Source organism: Macaca fascicularis, chromosome 2 (assembly GCF_037993035.2).
Source record: "Macaca fascicularis isolate 582-1 chromosome 2, T2T-MFA8v1.1".
Classification (NCBI taxonomy): Eukaryota; Metazoa; Chordata; class Mammalia; order Primates; family Cercopithecidae; genus Macaca; species Macaca fascicularis.
The window spans coordinates 16,709,890-16,729,031 of record NC_088376.1 but is presented as its reverse complement, the minus strand read 5'-3'; the positions used below and the strand labels follow the sequence as shown (position 1 = coordinate 16,729,031).

The window sequence follows — 19,142 nt, the reverse complement described above, 5'->3', positions numbered from 1 at the left end:
ACGTCTAGCAGGAAACCTCTACAGACTGGGAACACACAACAGCCACAAACTCGGCTGGCTGGTATTCCTAGTCTCATTCATAAATATAAACTTTGTAGTAAGGTAGGATTGTACAGCTGAGATCTTCTTCACCATGTTTTTTCATGGACAATATGCCACAGCTTTTTTAAGACCTGGGTGAAATCTTAGAGGATCATTCCAAGTCCTCCATCACTCACCAGCCTGGCAATCTTAACTTCTCTGTGCCTCAGTTTCCTCATCTGTGACGCAGAGACAGTGGTATCTGTACCTCCCACGGCTGTGGTAAAGATGGAGAAGGCGATTCTAAACTCAGCTAACGGCACTGCAGTATGGCACACTGCCAAAATCCTGAAGGTTTTATGTCTTAATTACTCCTCATTCTTTAAAGCGGCCCTCTCTGTGGGTATCGCCACCTGGCAATAAAGAGGAAACTACAACGTCTTCCAATGGGCTATGCCTGTGAGGGATGGAAAAGACACAGGGCAGGGCAGACTTTCTCTAATATAGCACTTTGCATAAGAGATAGCATCCTCCTCCCATTTGTCTTCAGAAAAATCTCTTCCAAATCAAGGTACATTTTCCCCCAAGTCCTGGGGGAGGTCAGTGAGCCTCAGAGCTAAACTGATTAGAAGGCACTGGCTAGACCACATGCCTTTGGCTTTTTTTCTGAAAATCCATAAATGTGTGTTCATTCATTAAATCACCTGCAATTATGCCTTCTTAATACTCCTTTTTTGCAGGGTTACATTTTAAAAAAAAAATCTCTCCTTAACGTGAATAAAAGACTATATTAAAATTAGACTTACAAATGGGATCACAAATATAAGTTACTTCTTCATTTGGCCTAACAGCTAAGAAAAGCTTAAAAAAAAACATCAAATAATCAATCCTTCCATGCATGGTTAGTCCTCAGGCTGGGAAATCTTCATTTGAAATTCCACAAATTGATTCACCAATAAACATAAAAGCAAAGCATTAAGATTTTCAAACTGATAAACTTAAAATAATTTTGTGCCCAATCTCAATCTGAGGAACCAAAATATTCATCTGGGACATGGATTCTGGAAAGAAGAGTCACAGAAGGAACTCTGGGAAGTGTGTTTGCAGACCCGGCAGCATCGGCACTCACGAGCCCAGTGGCAATCATGTCGCTTCCTCTCATTAGAACTGTCTTTCCCCACAGACTCAATTAGGAGCCTGTACCATTTACTAGGCATTGATTCAGGCATTTTGAGGGAAGTGGGCTGCAAAGAGCAGCTGAACGCCCCTCAGCTCCACAGTGGTGCAGGGTTGGGAGGGGTGAGCATCCCACACCATGGACAGAAGTCTTAGGTTGACTGAATGGTGTCAGCTCTCACTGTCAGAGCAATAGAAACGAGAGGATGGGAGAAAGCGGTGCAGTCTCTGGGGTCAACCTGAGTGAATTCAGGGCATAATGAAGCACTTCATAATAGCATTTCATTACAGTCAAATATGCCACAGCCTAAAGGCCATGATTTAAGAGATAAGCCCACATAGTTACATTCACAATTTCAAGTGGACCCATGTAAGATCTCATTTTTATAATGAGGAGATGGAAAAAGCATTATTTACACCCAATCAACAAATTCATGGAATGTGCAGGAAATATGCAAGGGAAGGGAAACTATCTGACCTCCTGCCTTCCCCCAATCAAAGGAGCTCTGAGTGTGGCAGCCAGAACCTTCTGCTTCAGAGTTTGGAGATTCTCAGAAATCGTTTGTGTGAAAAATCAGATCCTGTGTTACAGAGGACACATTTTAATTCATACAAAAGATAAGGGGATATGGCTACTGGAAGGACTTAGGCAAACTCAAGGTCTCACCAGAACGAGCCAAGGGTCCCCCAGCCCTGCTCAGGCCCACCCACAGCAGGAGAACATCAGGTCAGTGGCCAGGAAGAGCCATGTCCAGGAGAGGCCTTTCACAGTCTCTCTCCAGAATCTTCTTTCTGAACTCAGCATGCTATTGAGAAGTTCTGAGTGGAATTTTCAAGCAGTTAGAAAAAAAGCAGCAAATTCTAATTCTGCTTCATCTGCAGGCTGCATCTGAGGGCCTCAGGGAGGGTGTTCCACGGCTTCTCACCCACGACACTGTGGTCCTGGGCTGGGTAAAGTGAATCAAGGGCTCCAGTCCCTGCCTGCTGCCTATGAGTAACGGAGGAGCTACGATCTTGAGACCTCACAGGCCTACCCTGTGGAGACACAGACATTCAACAACGGCCAACAGTAAGACAGAGTAAAGATGTCGGTTAGTTCAGGGGACAGAGGGCTAAAAGGACCTCATCACTCTCTCAAGTTCAGTTGCAGAGGCAATGAAAGGAGGCCACATGCTGTGCTGGGCTGAGGGGTGACCTGTTGATGGTGCGGTTTAAATGAAAGGGCTCGAGACACCAGAGGGAGACAGAAAGGACGAGGGTGCAGGGAAGCAGAGGGAAGACGAAGATGATGAACACGCTGTGTAGACGGAAGAAGGGAAAGATGAACACATTGTGTGGGGAAGGGAGAATAACCAGCTTTAAAACACAATCACACATGTGACACCACTGCACACCCACCTCCTTTTTGGAGCCCACTGCTGGTGGTCGGAGACAGGGGAACAGTGACTACTATTTGGTAGGGAAGGAAGGATCCTGAAGGAGAGACTGCGTTTCTGTAAAGAATTCCCTAAATCACTAACAATGGATTTGCAAATCTACCTTTTCAAAAATGTCCACATATTTGTCTAACGGCAAGAATTAGGGGCTCACAGACTGAGGCATTGACCCGCTACTTCAATTTAAGAATCTGGCTTGACCATGCCTTGACAAGCAGCAAGTGCAGGGAAATCCCCAGACAAAAGGCATTCTATTCACCAAGCACTTACTCTGACTAATCACAGATTCAAACTGTGTGTGTGTATGTGCGTGTGTGTGTGTGTGCATGTGTGCATGCGTGTGTGTGGGAGGGGGCGTGGGGGAAGAAGAGAAAAAAGAAACAACTTCCCCCTCTGCTTCTATCTTTGCACTGGGCCCTCTCCACTTCCGCCTTCAGCCCATTCTTCACTCAGCCAACACGGATGCTGCTAAAATCATGTCTACCCTCCAGCAACTGCCATCTCACAGCAAACGGCAAAGTCCTTCCAGGTCCCCAAAATCGATCCCAAAATGTGGCCTCTCCTCTCTGGCCTTATTTCTTCTCTTCCCGGCCACCCACTCACTCTGCTGCAGACACAGTGGCCCCTGGCTGTCCTCAAAACACCCCAGCCACTCGCTCGCAACTTGGGGCCTTACTACTTGCTGTTCTTTTTTGCCTAGAAGACCCCTTCTTAAACCTGCTTCAGGCCCTTCCTCAGCTGCTCTATCTTGTTGAGGTTCACATTAGGGAAAACTGCAACCTCCCTGCCCCAGCTTCACTCTCTCTCCTCCTTCCTACTTTGTCTTAGTGTCAATCATCATCTATCACACTGAGGACTTCACGCACATGTCTTGTCTTCTCTCTGGCCCTCCTGCTGGAGCATGAGCTCCCGGGGGCCCGGAATCTGTGTGCTGTGGCCTCTGCTGCATCTCCGGCATTAAGGATGGTGCCAATCACTTAACAAATAAACGGATGAATGGATAAGTGAATGGGTAAATGACAGATTTATTCGAGCCACCACTGTTACAGATAAGGAGGTAAACATGTTTAAAATACTATCTGTAGAAAATGTGCAAGGAATCATCTTGCATACGGGACATAAATACAAAGTGTGAACTGCCTTCTCTACCTTCTCTAGCAAACAAACATATTTCATCTTCAAAATATTTATTATGTGGGAAATTTAGAATAAGGAATAAAATTAAATACAATGAGATGAGTCTCCTGAATACCAATTTTTGTTTTTAAGAAAAGGAAAAGGTTTTTCTACCAATATAAACCTCATAGCATGAGGCAAGCCTAAAGCAACCTACGAAAACACAGAGCCCCAGATAAGTCAGAACCAGGATTAATGTTGCTCCCATTCTTATTACAAACTTAAGTATAAAAATCAATGTGAACAACTCCTCCCACAGGGGAGTCCTTGGCAATCTTCTCCCTGCTTTCAACAGGAAGAGCTACCCAAGTATTCTAACCAGAGCTCTCAGTTCATGCAATTTCAAGAGTCCCCAGTCTGGGCTGAGACACACTTTTTGAAAGCTGCCAGGGGGCTTTAACCCAAACAGTACTGCAGGGTGGCAGCTCCCTGTCACTTCATCCAAGGAGAAGGCAGAGTTCAGGAGAACAAGCAGTCACTGGGGTCACAAAAGAGGCCGGTGAGGAAATATCTCTTGTTCCTCTAGCCCTGCCCCCCCGAGAAACACACTTGAATCAAGTTTTCTCAGTGTCAGAGAGAGGCCTCAACAGCCCTGGCTGTGTCCATGTAGGGCTCTAACCTGCCTTGACCAGGTCCCCCCTTCCCTGGCCCACCGCCTGCTGCTCAACCCTGCTCCTCTGCTCTTCCTGGGCTTGTGAACTCAGGGGGCTGCCTGAACCTCCTCAGATTCTGGTATCTCATCCACAGGTCAGAGATGAGCTGAGAAATGGCCCCTGACTGAAGGAGACCTCAGCAGCTGCCCTGCATCCCCCTTCAATGCCTTGTGCTGAGGGCAGGATGGATACTGTTGTTAATTATGGACAGGTTCCTAGGCAAGCTGCCCCTCTCAGGCTACTCATCTGTGAAATGAGGATAGCTGGTCTCATCCAAGGTCTGCTGAGCATTCTGAAGCAAGAGAATCCTTTTGGAAATAAACTTGTATAGGGAAGTCCATCTGGTAAACAGGTAAGGATGGATGGAGATGCTCAGGCTGGAGTGGACTTGGGAAGAAGACCAGCCTCACCACTCACTCCCTGTGCCCCTCTAAGGAGCCTGGGATTCTCTCCAGCACAGCTGGAAACCCTGGAGCATATGGCGGACAAATGCCCTTTCAGCTACAAGACGTCATGGTCCAGTCATCACTGGTAACAGCTCCTCTTTAAGAAGAGAGACGACTTCTGGCATCCCTCTCCCCTTGTCAACAGCAGGAAAAGCCAGACAACCCAGTCATAAATTGGGACTTTTCTAATTGGAAAATAGTTGCAATACTGCACTCTCACAGAAGATAACCTAAGAGGGGGATAATATTCATTATTGATGAGGTTTATCTAAAGATAGATGTATTTTTACATCTTTCCCCCACAGATACAACCCACCTCCATCTGAATTGTGGAAAAGGCCTAAACTGGGTGGCCCAAGATCATCCTGGTGACAGGTGTGTCCCTGGCCTCCTGCACAAATTAATGAATGTCTCATTGGTGAACTTCTTGATCCTGATTGATCCTTGAGAGGAAGGTGTGAGGAGTGCAGCAGGAGCTGGCTGATTACTAGACCTGTGTGCAAGGAAGACCCCGGTGAAGGCCCGACATGAATGCTGAGTGCATCTGTGGGCACTCTGGAGTTGCCGTCTTATCTACACAAGGGGGACGGGACTTTGGTGTGTAAACCTAACAGAGAAGCGGAACCCAAGAGTGGGTATTTTCCTGAATAGAACCATTGCATGCAAACCCTAAATAAGGAAGAATTGTCTACATTTACAGTCCCCAATTCGTCTCCTTCCTTCTCTCTTGACTTTAGTCAGATTTTCACTAGTGCTACTCCACTGACAACTGCTGTCAAGGTCACGAGTGACCTTCATGATCCAAAATCCATGATCGCTTCTCAGTTCTCATCTTACTGAAGTAACCAGGCATCACGTGATGCAATTGATCACTGTCGCACTTTGAAGCCCTTCTTCACTTGCCTCACAGGGAGCACCTTCTCCCATTCCATTCAGTCTACTTCTGTTTCTTCACTTGCCTCGCAGGGAGCACCTTCTCCCATTCCATTCAGTCTACTTCTCTGGCCACCCCTCATCAGTCTCCTCGGCTGGCCGTTCGTCTTGTGGACCTCTTCATGCTGCTTAATGCTTCAGAAATCAGTGCCCACTCAGCAGTCACATTAGTCTCAAGGCCTTAAATATTTTATCTCAGCCAGGACCCTCCCTATGAAACTCCAGCTTGCATACACAATTGCCTACTCTAGCACTCCCTTCAACGACCAAACCCTAACAACCGCCCTTGAGCTCCCACACTCTCCCTTCAAAGTAGCCCAATACCCAGCCCTCAGTCTTCCCATCTCAGTTAACAGCTAGTCCATCCTTCTAGGTGCTCAGGTCAAAACCTTGGCAACACTCTCTCTCACACTCCACATCCCATCCAGAGGCAAATCCTCTTGGCTCTAACTTTAGAACCCATCCAGATCCTTACTACTCCACTACTTGTACTTCCTCCACTATTCTCCACCTGGTCCAAGCCACCATCATCACCTGCTTAGTTATTCTCACAAACTCCTCCCTAGTGTCCTTGTTTCCACCACTACCCCTGTCAGGGTCTGTTTTCAACAAATGGCTGGAGCAGTCTTGCTGAACTGTGAGATTGAGCCTGGTACTCTCCGGCTCAAAAGTGCCAGTGGCTTCCTGGCTCCCTCACTGTAAGAGCCTTAGCAATAGCCCATGAGGTCCTACATAATCTGGCCACCATCACCACCCTGACCTCCACCTGCCCCTGTTCACCCTGCTCCAGTCACATGGGCTTCCTATCTCCATCCCCATGCCAGGGACATTTTACCTCTAGGCCTCTGCCTCGTTCTTTCTGCACACGAACTCTTTCCCAGTGATCTATAAGGCTTGCCTTGCCCGCTCTTTGCCCACTTTGGGTCTTTGCTCAAAGAACGCCTTAGTGAGGCCTTCCCACTGGCCAGCTCATCTGAAAGTTCAACTGCCCTCTCCCTCGTCTTCCCCAGACCCCTACCTGCTTTATGTTTCTCTACAACACTTATCGTTCTTCAACTTACCACACAACCAATTTTATTTACTTATTTCATTTCCCCATGAGAAAGAAGGAGAATAGAAGCATCATAAGAACACAGCTTTTTTGGTCTGTTTTGTTTTCTCAAGTAGCCACAGCTCCTAAGGCAATGTCAAGCATCCAGCAGGTGCTCAATAAAAATGTGCTAAGGGAATGAAAGGTGCTCTTATCTCATGGGGTTTTGGAAGGGCTTCTAAGGAGACATGTACTCTCTGAAACTCAAAGACAAATTTGGAGTTCGATTCTTTTTTTCTAGGAAGAGAATCACAGCCTTAGAGCCTTGAAGAGATTTGTGACTCAAAAAAAAGTTGGAAGAACCAGTAACACAGAAGCTTGAATTTAACAAGGATTATTATAGGTTTCTTCAAACAATGAATAAACTTCATTCACAGCTATTTGCTAAAATAAGAATGCGTGATCCACCAGTGGCGTGATTATACTATGTTCTTTCTTCAGAATTTCTAGCATAGAGTCGAAAGATTTGTCTTGGGAATTTTTATGAGCAGATTTTGAATAGGCAGCATGATTATCCTCATTGTCTGTGAGCCAGAACACCAGTGAGGATGAATAAAAATGTGTTTTCACAGATTTGGAGGCCAACTCTTATATTCATGCAAAGCTGAAAGAAAAACGTACCTGTAAGACGCGCACGCACATGCACAGCACGGGAAGGTCCAGGTGCGAAGGTCCAGGTGGGCGGCTGTCAGGCAGATATCCATTACCTTGGCCCCACTGGGAAATTACCAGACCTTGTCCCCAAATAACAAAACCCATCCCTTTTACCACCCACCCTCTAATTCCAAAACAAGTTAAAAACAACAACAACAACAAAACTCCACACACAAAATTATCAATCATCTACCAGGTATAGAAATGTCACTGTGTAAGAGCCAAACTCCAACACACGACATGGCTTACCTTCCCCTATCATAGAGACCCCCACGGACATGCCCATGAACTTGCTTTTGGTCCATACATGAGTGTTGACGCACAGTCTCTTCTCCTTGCACTCACAGTAGAAGCAGGAGATGGGTGGGTGATGGGACACTTGCTCAGCCACAAACCTTAGTTTGTAGCTATTGGAAGGGTCATCGGCCATTGGGTGTTCATGACAGCCAGCAGGAGAGCGGGGAGCAGTCCTCTTAGGCTTGACCCTGTCCTTGGGAACTTCCCAGGAGCAGTGAAATGTCTCGCCTATGATGGGGTTGTAGGGCTTCTTGGCTAAAGCGCCCTTGCGGCCCTCGTGAAAGGCTGTGAGATAATACTCCACGAAGCAAATGACTCTCTCCTCTGGTGTGGCCCCAGCGGTGATGGCCAGCAGTAGATCTGGGTGCGCCATAAAATCTGCATACATCTCCAGCAAAGATCGCTTCTCCAGGATAAAGGTGGGAAGCACCACCTGCATTTGGAAGCACACAAAGTCAGACAGGAATCCCTGGGATTACATGGAAAAGCTGAAAAGAAAAGTAAAGGCTGCAACCACTGTCAAGCAAATTCAGAACATCTCCAGCCAGGGAGCAGTCTGTTTTGACTTGTGCACAAATGACAAATCAAGGGCAACAATATCAAAGAAATGAGAAGTGGCAGTGGAATCAATGGGAGCCCAGCTTTGTCAACAAGACTGTTCTGAGTGATTTTCTTCCTTGCTTACCTGGGCTAACACAATAGTCTCTGTCCCAGTCTCCACTGCCATCTCTCCCCTAGCTCTCCATTATTTAGGGATGTGAAGAAAACAGCCTCGAAGGGCTCTTCTGTATTCCCCCTGCCATCAGGCACGAACAAGTGGGGCGGCAGGGGCGGGGGTAGGGGAGACGGCAATCAATGTGTTCCCACAAACATGGATACTGGGGTTTGTTGGTGCCACTTCATAGGGGGTCCAGACAGACCAGGACCCACCACCAATGACAGTGTGCATTGGGAGACCTCGGTAGAAGAATGGTGTACAAGCCCCACCATGACGGAGGAAGGGTAGGACTGTAGAAAGAGCCCACCTCCAGGAGGGGGCAGGCCCATCAGCAGGCAAATGTCCACAGAGCTGCCGCACAGAAGAGGGGCCATGGCGATTCCATCTGTGAAGGTCGGTCCTCAAGGCTGGTCCAGGAGAAACCAGTGGAAGTTACAAAGCAGGCTGGCACTGAACCTGCTGAACCTGCTGCTAAAGGACTGGCAGAGTGGCTACCCCTACGTTTGTTATTGGCACCATGACTGAAGACAGAAGCCTTGTAGGGGCCCGGATAACTCTGGTAGAGATTAGACAGAGACTCCTCATTGATCCGAAGTGGATCCAGGTGGTTACTCAGGGGGCTCTACAACTCCAAATGTCTGTAACCCAATGATTACTTGATCATTTGCTTTAAGTCACTTAAAGCAACTGAAGGTATTCTGAAACTGAGAAGCCCATAACTCATTACTGTTGCTGCTTTTTAAAGAAGAGAAAGTCCATTTTTCACTGTCCTAGAGTGATCTTAAAATAACTTAAAACAAATATCGGGTACTTGTTTTTTTGTTTGTTTTGAGACAGAGTCACCTTCTGTCACCCAGGCTGGAGTGCAGTGGCACAATCTCAGCTCACTGCGACCTCCACCTCTTGGGTTCAAGCAATTCTCCTGCCTCAGCCTCCTGAGTATCTGGGACTACAGGCCCTGCCATCACACCCAGCTAATTTTTTTTTATTTTAGTAGAGACGGGGTCTCATCATGTTGCCCAGGCTCATCGTGAACTCCTGAGTTCAAGCCATCCACCCATCTCGGCCTCCCAAAGAGTTATCAGGTATTAATAATCCACCCACTTAGCTGCAACACACAGCCAGCTTTAATCCGGAGCATCTCATCCTGTTCCTCCTAACGTGGACTCACAGGATTTTGAAACTGGAAAGCTAGCCCAGATCTGCTGGGTCATGCAGGCAACACGCCGGGTTCTAGTGAGTTGACCAACACCATGGGCCTGGTATACAATCCCTCTTTACATAACGAATTCTGTCCTTCCTTTCTGCAGTCCTTCACTCCCATGAAAACATTTGGGAGGCTGTATGATCACGGACCACAAATATCACACAGGCTCACAGATCTGTAACCCTGACTCGACTTCAGGATTCCAACCCCCTTCCCTGCAAATGGCTTGGATATGATGGAAGGGAGAAGAGACGCCGCTGTGGTTTGAGTTTGTCCCCTCCCAAATGTGTGTCGCAATTTGAACCCCAATGTGTCAGTGTTAGCAGGTGGGGACTAGCAGAAGGTGTGTAGGTAATAGGAGCAGATCCCTTACGAAGAGATTAATGCCTTCCTTCAGGAGCGAGTTCTCACTCTCTCAGGACTGAATTAGGGACCGCAAGAGCATGCTGTTCTAGAAGCGACCTTGGCTTCCTAGACCCTCGTGCTTCCCACGTGATCTTGCACACACCCGCTCCCTTTTCTGCCACGTTTTGACCCAGCGCATGGCCCTCACCAGAAGCCAGCCAGATGTGACACTGTGCTCTTCAACTTCCCAGTCTGCAGAACTGCGAGTTAAATAAATGTACTTTTCTTAAAAACTACTCAGTCTCATTCTGTCACAGCGACACTCAAGGGACTAATACAGATGTCCAGAGAGAGACAGGCAGACACGAGAACAGCAAAGTACAGAAATTTCAGAGGAAACTAGAAAAAACCCCATCTGCTAGAGAGGTAAAGCTTGGTGGATCTCCTTTAATGCTTTTCTATCTTTCATTTAAAAAGTATGTCCGGAGAAAATGTACCTGTGCTAAATAAAAAAGCAGCCAGATGTAAAATTGAACATGTAATACAATCCAAGAATCATAAAAACACTCAAAACGTTAACATGTCTGTCTGGGTGATAGAACTGAGTGATTTCAACACTCTTTTTTCTGAGTATCTTTCTGCTTTGCTTTTATAATACACACAAAGAAGAAACATTATTTAAAAACACAACTACGCAAATCAATGGAGGTTTCCTAATTTTCTTTAATCCACGACTTGAAAAAATTGAGAATCTGGCTGTCCTAGGATCTCATCTGGCCAAGAAAAGCATTTAGCTTGAAATAGCCTTCAGATGCCACCTCTATCACTTCCTATGCCTTTTTCGTGGGGACAGGTCGTCATTCAGCAGCCATCACTGTGCTCTCTGGGGGCTGCTCTTCCAATGAGGCTTCACTGGGGTCAGGCTGCTGTGTTCTCCCACCACAGAGCTGTCCAGTAGCAGAGTAACTGACCCCCAAATACTCACCACACTTCCCTCTTCTGCCCCAGAATCACCCAAGGGCTCCCCTATGAACTCCACCCAGATAGGGTGCACAGCTTGCGGAGTGTGAATTTCAGCAGCCTGGAAATCCCTTAATGAAGCCAAATCAATGACAAAGGACAGGTGGCCAACAAATGTCTGCATCTGCATCCCTTCCCCAAGTGACTCCATCTCCTGCTCTCTCCCTTCCCAGGTCCAAGGGGCTCTGTGATCAGAAGGCAGGCCAGGGAAGGGGAAGACAGAAACATACACGGAGGCCATCAGCCCTGACGGGTGTAACTTCAAACAAAGATAATTTCGTAACCTCGGCTCGTGTCTTTTTCCCCACTCTATGGCAATGGGGCTTCTGTGGCAATAATTCCACTCTGAACACGAATCCTCATGTTTGTACCCAAGATTAAAGTTAACAAGGAAAATCGATACAATGTTTACTCTCTAGTTATGTACTTTTGAAAAGGAGAAGAATTTAAGATATTTCCCCCAATTTAGTCAGCATTTCTGAACTCAGAAGCTGAAGGATTAAAAATAAATAAGTAAATAAATAAGAAAAAGAACTCTACTTGGAACCCTGAGTCATGGAATGTCAGAACCAAAAGGCAGCCTTCAGGATGATTTCGTGCAACGCCCTGGTGCCACAGGCGAGGGCACTATGCCTGGGCCACCCAGTGGCTGAACCAGCAGGGAACCTCAGGCTCCCAGCTGCCACCTCCAAGTCCCTGTCATTACTCCATGACACATCACGATTATCTGTTTCTGGTTAACAAGAACATCTTCTCTCAGTGGACAAGGGAGACAGTTAGGATGTCTGAGCCACCCCAGCTGCTGTCATGGATTAAGAAGAGGGGAAAGGGCCAAGCATGGCGCCTCATGCCTGTAATCCCAAGAATTTGGGAGGCTGAGGCAGGAGGATCACTTGAGGCCAAGAGTTTAAGACTAGCCTGGGCAACACAGTGAGAACCCATCACTACAAATAATAATAACAATAATTTTTTTTAAAAGAAGTGAGCAAAGGAGATAGAATGGGCAAGACTGTGGGACATGAGCCCCACCTTCTAAGGCCATTTCACTCTTCCCAACATAGCAAGAAAATCCACCATTCCAAACATTATCATCAACATCATAAATGGAAGGCAGATCGTTGCAATGAAGGAAAGGCACGGGAGGTGTAGCTCCTGAACTGGATGTCCAGCCTCCTGTCATACCTCCAACTCTCCTCCACACCACAGCCAGAGTCATCTTTCTAAAATCTCTGTAAGAGATAAAGCCTCCACCTCCCTCTGGTCTCACACAATATCCTGACTGACTGCCCCCATCCCTCCCTGCACAAATCTCCCCTCACACACACACACTCCCTTTTTCTGCCCTTTCTCCTGCCCTGTCTATATGACAAAAAGTTCATCAGCTCAAGCAGCTCTCTCCTTTGTGAAGCTTTTTCTGACTGTTTCTGCTTCCAAGGCTAAAGCAACAACCCCTCTTTCCCATCCTCTACACCTCACACATATCTCCACCTGCAAGGCTTTTTTGCTTTTATTCATGCACACGTTTCAAAACTGTAGTGGATAGACACCTGACCCCTTAGTACCCAGCAAAAAACAAGACAAACAGATGAAGTGCACGAGAGACACTTTTGTTTCCTTTGACACATTGAAGTTACCCATATTTTTAAATGCAGATTCTCACTCACCATGCTTTTAATTCTTCTGAATATATCCAGCCAAGTTTTCAGCTGCTGCTTCTCTCGAGGAACATGAGAATATTCACATAACATACCAACTTCTGGGCTGAAGCCAGCTTACACGGAATCTAGCTTATTTCAGGAACATGTTTTGGGGGATAAGGAACCAGAGCCTGACCTATCAGAAGTGCACTCTAAATGTCTAATGAATGAGTAGACTCAAAACCGGTCTGCCCCACACTCTACTGGATCTAAGACACCTCTGGGGCCAAAAAGAATGTGGCTGGATGACCTCCAGGACGGGCCTTCAAAGGCTCCAAAGGAGCCAGAAGGAATGAAATCGCTTGTATGAAGGCATCTTCCCCTTCTCTTTACCAAAAGGAAAAAAAGAGGCTCTGCTCAGCAACCTCTGCCAATTATTACTGCCCAAACTGTTTAGTCTAACTCTTAACTATGGTGGGGGGGGGCGCGGGAAACAAATCCAAACTGAGGAACAAAATGAAAAATGAAAAAATGAAAAAAAACAAAATGAAAGCAAAGAAAACCTGACTTGAACTCTTCAGTATCACTGCCATGAAAGGGAAAAAGGAGGGGAATTTTCTAGGCTAAAGGAGACTAGAGACATCATAATGACCAAATGTAACAATCTGGGTTGGATTCTGCAGTTTTAAAAAACAGCCATAAAGGACATGATTGGGACAATTTGGGAAAATTCACCATGGGCTGAATATGAAATAATATTGCCTCAATGTTACATTTCCCAATGTGACAAATGTATACTATAATGTCCTTAGTCTTAAAAGATACTCACTAAAGGGGTAGGGAAGAACTGTCATGATGTCTGCAACATACTCTAAAATGGTTAATCGAAAAATAAACATACATGTACAATATAGTTTGGCTGTGTCCCCACCCAAATTTCATTTTGAATTGTAACTCCCACAATTCCCACGTGTCATGGGAGGGACCCAGTGGGAGGTAATTGAATCATGGGGGTGGGTCTTTCTTATGCTGTTCTCATTAATAGCGAGTAAATCTCATGAGATCTGGTGGTTTTATAAAGAGGAGTTTCCCTGAACAAGTTCTCTCTTTGCCTGCTGCCATCCATGTAAGACATGATGCTCCTCCTTGCCTTCTGCCACGATTGGGAGGCCTCCCCAGCCATTTGGAACTGTTAAGTTTGTTAAACCTCTTTTTCTTCCCAGTCTCGGGTATGTCTTTTATCAGCAGCATGAAAATGGACTAACACAATGTGTAACACACATATGTACATGCATGTGTATGGATAAAGTTCTGGAGGGAGAGAGCTTGAGAGCTAGAGAGAAAAATGGAAGAAGGAAGGAGGGAGGAGTGGAGGAGAGAGGCTGGCAGACAGGGAAGAAGGGAGAAGAAATGCAAAGCACAAAATGTTAGTAATTGGCCAAAAAAGGTAAAGAATATTATGGGAGTTGATATGGTTTGGATTTGTGTCCCCACCCAAATCTCATGTCAAATTGTAATCCCCAGTGTTGGAGATGGGGCCTGATGGGAGGTGACTGGATAATGGGGGCACACTTCCCCTTGCTGTTCTCATGATAGTGAGTTCTCATGAGATCTGGTTGTTTAAAAGTATATAGCACCTCCCGCTTTGCTCTCTTTCTCCTGCTCTGGCCATGTAAGATGTTGAGAGCTTCCCCTTTGCCTTCTGCCATGATTGTAAGTTTCCTGAGGCCTCCCCAGAACCTGTACAGTCTGCAAAACTGTGAATCAATTAAACCTCTTTTCTTGATAAATTACCCAGTTTCAGGTAGTTCTTTATAGCAATGCAAGAACTAATACGAGAGTCCATTTTGCTATTCTAGTAACTTTACTGTAGATTGGAAAATGTTCAAAATAAAAAAGTTGGAGGAAAAAGAAAAAAGGTTCTACTGGGGATGCAATACCTGAGAACATAATAATTTTCAAAGACAACCTTCCCAAAATTGCAGACTGAGGGAATATGGGCTCACAGCCAACATCAAGTCCAACCTACTAGGCATGTATTCTGTACTTTGAAATGATGTGGCTTTGTCAGAGCACGAAAAAAAAAGAATACCTGGAGAGATGGAGCAGAATGGGTTGGGAGCAGAATTACTATTTCCTCTTTCATCTTCTGTTGTGTGTTTCACTGGAGTTTGTACAGAACACCAGATCAACTTCAAAACCATGAACTGAACACTCTGGACAAGATGTCATACTTTTCATTAAAACAGACTTCCTAGTCTGGTCTGATTTCCTCCTGTCCTACAATCTCCTGGGCACCCTCTCCTTTTTCTTTTTTTTTTTTTTTTTTTTTTTTGGTGTGTTTGCAAATAAGTAATTTAATCATCCATTTCTTGGACAGTGGACACCAGGGATACAGACCCAAGGAGTGGTGAGTACTAATTGGGCTGTCTGCCTCCGACAGAGGGTGAGTGATGGCCCAGCTGTTCGGACTGATGGCATCCAAATGACCTGAAATCACTGCTATGGATTTACCAAGCCATCAATAAAGACTGCCTTTTCTTCCATTAACATAATTAAGACAATGAACTATTTGGGGGGAGGGAAAAAAAGAGAGGATCTGCACTAGGGACTCAGAGAACAATTAATTACATTTAAAGTGGCATCAATCTAGAAGTAAATAATCTTCAGGTTGGGCTCTCAGGCTCTTAGAAATCTGAAATAAACAATCACCATAGGGGAAGGCACAGGACACCTGGAAAGAGGGATAGTCCCCTCCCCACAACAGGGAGCACAGCTGGCCTCTGCAAATAGAAGGCCAAGAGTAGGTGCAATTTTCTTCAAAGAAACACCAGTTGCCTGGGTGCAGTGGTTCAGACCCGTGATCCCAGCACTTTCAGAGGCTGAGGTGGGAGGATTGCTTCAGCCCTGGAGTTCAAGACCAACCTGGCTGCAAGACCTTGTCTCTACACAAAAAAATGTTTTTAAATTAGCCACGTGTGGTGGTGCATACCCGTAGTCTTACTGCAGACCTAGCCATTTGTAGGCTGAGGCAGGAGGATCGCTTGAGCCCAGGATTTTCCGGCTGCAGTGAGCTATGATTGCACCACTGTACACCAGCTTGAGCGACAGAGCAAGACCTTATCTTTTTAAAGAAAAAGAAAAGAAAGAAAAAAGAACCATCACTTCATAACCTCGGAAGTCATCTTCCTGTTTTACCCTTAGATGGGCAAACACACCCAGTGCAAACAAGCAAGCAGAGAGGCCTCGACCACCACAAAGGTTCATTTATGTCCTGTTTTGAGAAAACCAGGAGAAATGCACGGAAATCCAATTTTACAAAATAAAGGGCAGATAATTCACACTGCAAAAGGTTTCTTGACTTAGCCAACCTTTTCCCTGGGTTTCCTTAACCTGCCAGCTCCCTTCACACCCATTTCATGGTGCCTGAAGCATTATGAACAGCATTCATTAAAATTTTTGTTAGATGGGAAGAGTTTGAAATAAAATTTTACTTTTTCCAAGAAGATATTTACTACATAGAAAGATATCTGCTGAAGTGAATGCCTGTGTGTTCCAGAGTCCCAGACACCAACTCTGCTGGGAGCAGAACGTCATCCCTTAGCAGTGACTAGCCATGTGTACGTGGCAAATTCTTCTCCCCAGGACTCAATTCCTCAGTTGTAAAATGGAGAAAATAAAAATACCAACCTTCTAGGCTGATTGTGAGTATCAAATGGCAGTATTAAATCCGTCCAGTGCCTACCTAGCATCCAGGAAATGCTCATTCTAGGCAGGCTCAGATTATAGACCCCTGTGATCAGGAAACAGTAACCTCATTTGGAGACCAGGGAAGATACGAGCAACAGAAATTAGACACAACCTTGTCACCTAATATTTCAGTGACAATGCTGAAAGCTAAAATGACTCACAATGCCCAGAGCAACCCCAGGACCAACTCTGATACTTCTATAAACAATCCGTCACCTGCTCAGAGAAAAAGGAGAAATAATTGTATAAGACAAAAACATTGCCGTGAGAATATTTGAAATATTGCAGACTTAAACTGTTCTTAGAGCTCAAGCCAGGGCACAGCACTCATTATCTTGTGTAACCTTCTTAGATGCCTGTAAGCAGGTACGACTATTCCATTTTACAGATGAGGAAACTAGCGTCCAGAGAGGTTTTGCAATTTACAATGGCTAAGTCAGTGGAGAGCTGGAATGAGAATCAATGCTGCTTGGCCAAGGCCCATGCTGGGTCGCTCAACACCCCCAAGGGGCCTGAAGACTATCGTGACTGTCACTCTTTCTAGAAGTGTGGATTGATGAGCTGCTGCCAACAGGACAGAAAGGGAGCATGGAGATCGCACAAACTGCATCCCCTCATGAAACAGATTTACACAGACAAGCTTAGGGAAGCCAGGTCTCCACTCTGTCTTCTGTTAAAAGGCAAACACTTGGGAGAGAGAACAGGCTTTGCTTGACAGTATACTGAAAACCAGATTCAGGGAGAAGAACAGCTGGAGGGATCTGGCAAGAGAAGTGGAAGCAGGACCAGGGAGACCAGAGATCCCTGAGGTCCACATCTCTGCCTTGAGGGGTTCATTCCCAGGATAAACACTGGCCTGCTGACCCTTTTCATTAAAATTTCCCTTTTACACAAAGGAGCTCAAGCACCACAATGTTAATCTTTGCATATTGTGATTGATGCTAGAAATCGGGCCTAATGAAATAATTCAATCAAAGGAAAAAGTCTGTATGACCAAGAAGATGTTCACTATATCATTACCTATAACATCAAGAAGCCAAAAAGAGACAACGTGACCAACCACAGACTATTTGTTGGGAAAGTAAATGATAATGCAGCCATATGGTAGAATGTTATATATCCATTGAAACGTACACAGGTAACGATGTCACTTTCGGTAAACCCGTGGTGAGTACATGATGTCCGCTGTAGTGTGATTCTATATACCAGGGGTCGACAAATATAAGCCATGGGCCAAATCTCCACTTGCTTTGACAACCAGTTTTACTGGAACAAACTATAACCATTCATTTCTGCATTATCTACAGCTGCCTTTGTAGTCAAATGGCAGAGTTGAATGGTTGCAGTAGATAGACCACGCTCTACAAAGCCAAAAACACTTGTTATCTGGTCTTTTATTTAATTAAATACAAAATTTTTTAAAACAATGTGTTGCTCTGTTGCCCAGACTGGAGTGCAGCGGTATGATCATAGCTCACTGCAGCCTCAAAATTCTAGGCTTAAGTGATCCTTCTGCCTCAGCCTCCCCAGTAGCTGGGACTATAGGTATGTGTTACCACACCTGGCTAATTTTAAAGTAGTTTTGGTAGAGACAAGGTCTTGCTAGGTTGCTCAAGCTGGTCTCAAACTCCTGGCCTCAAGCGATCCTTCTGCCTCAGCATCCAAAACCACTGGGATTACGGATGTGAGCCACCTGTCTGACCTTTTACAGAAAATGGTTGCTGGCTGTGTGCAATGGCTCTTGCCCGTAATTCCAGCACTTTGGGAGGTCGAGGTGGGCAGATCACCTGAGGTTGGGAGTTCAAGACCAGCCTGGTCAATATGGTGAAACCCCATCTCTACTAAAAATACAAAAATTAGCTTGGCATGGTGGTGTGCACCTGTGATCCCATCTACTCAGGAAGCTGAGGCAGGAGAATCACTTGAACTTGGGAGGCCGAGGTTGGAGTTAGCCGAGATCACGCCACTGCACTCCAGTCTGGGTGACAGAGCAACACTCTGTTTCAAAAAAAAAAAAAAAAGGTTTGCTGACCCCTGCCCTATATTATCCATATATTTTATATTCTTTTGTATCCATTCAACATTTAATTTTAAAATTATTTTAATTTTTAAAGAAGTTTCAGTGAACATTGCTATGATTTTTGACACATGCAGTCAATGCTTTCTAAAAATGCAATCAATTTATAATGCCATCAGCAAGGAGTTGGGGCATCATTTTTACCCTGTATACGCTAAATATGTATCTACTATTTTGTTGCGGATTTAGAAGGTCTAAAATAAGGTCATTTGTTTCTTTGATTAGTAACAACTTAAAAAATTATTTAAGAGTCATAGAAAATTATCTCAGCAAGCTTCTCTTTCAAAACATGAATCTTTTTTTTTTTTTTTTTTTTTTTGAGACGAACCTTCGCTCTTGTTGCCCAGGCTGGAGTGCAATGGCACAGTCTCGGTTCACTGCAACCTCTACCTCCCGGGTTCAAGCGATTCTCCTGCCTCAGCCTCCCGGGGAGCTGGGATTATAAGCGTGTGCTACTACACCCAGCTAATTTTGTATTTTTAGTAGAGACGGGGTTTCTCCATGTT

At 45.4% G+C, this 19,142-nt stretch overlaps 1 protein-coding gene across 9 annotated transcripts in view; it reads right to left on the bottom strand.

Moving 5' to 3' along the window:
- Positions 1 to 19,142, bottom strand: part of OSBPL10 (oxysterol binding protein like 10) — a 326,956-nt gene that overhangs the window by 12,871 nt on the left and 294,943 nt on the right. For all 9 annotated transcript variants that reach the window (XM_005545553.4, XM_065539810.1, XM_005545555.4 and 6 more), the window contains one exon: positions 7,835 to 8,315. In XM_005545553.4, the coding sequence (XP_005545610.3) occupies positions 7,835 to 8,315 (481 nt within the window). The remainder of the gene's footprint in view (positions 1 to 7,834; positions 8,316 to 19,142) is intronic.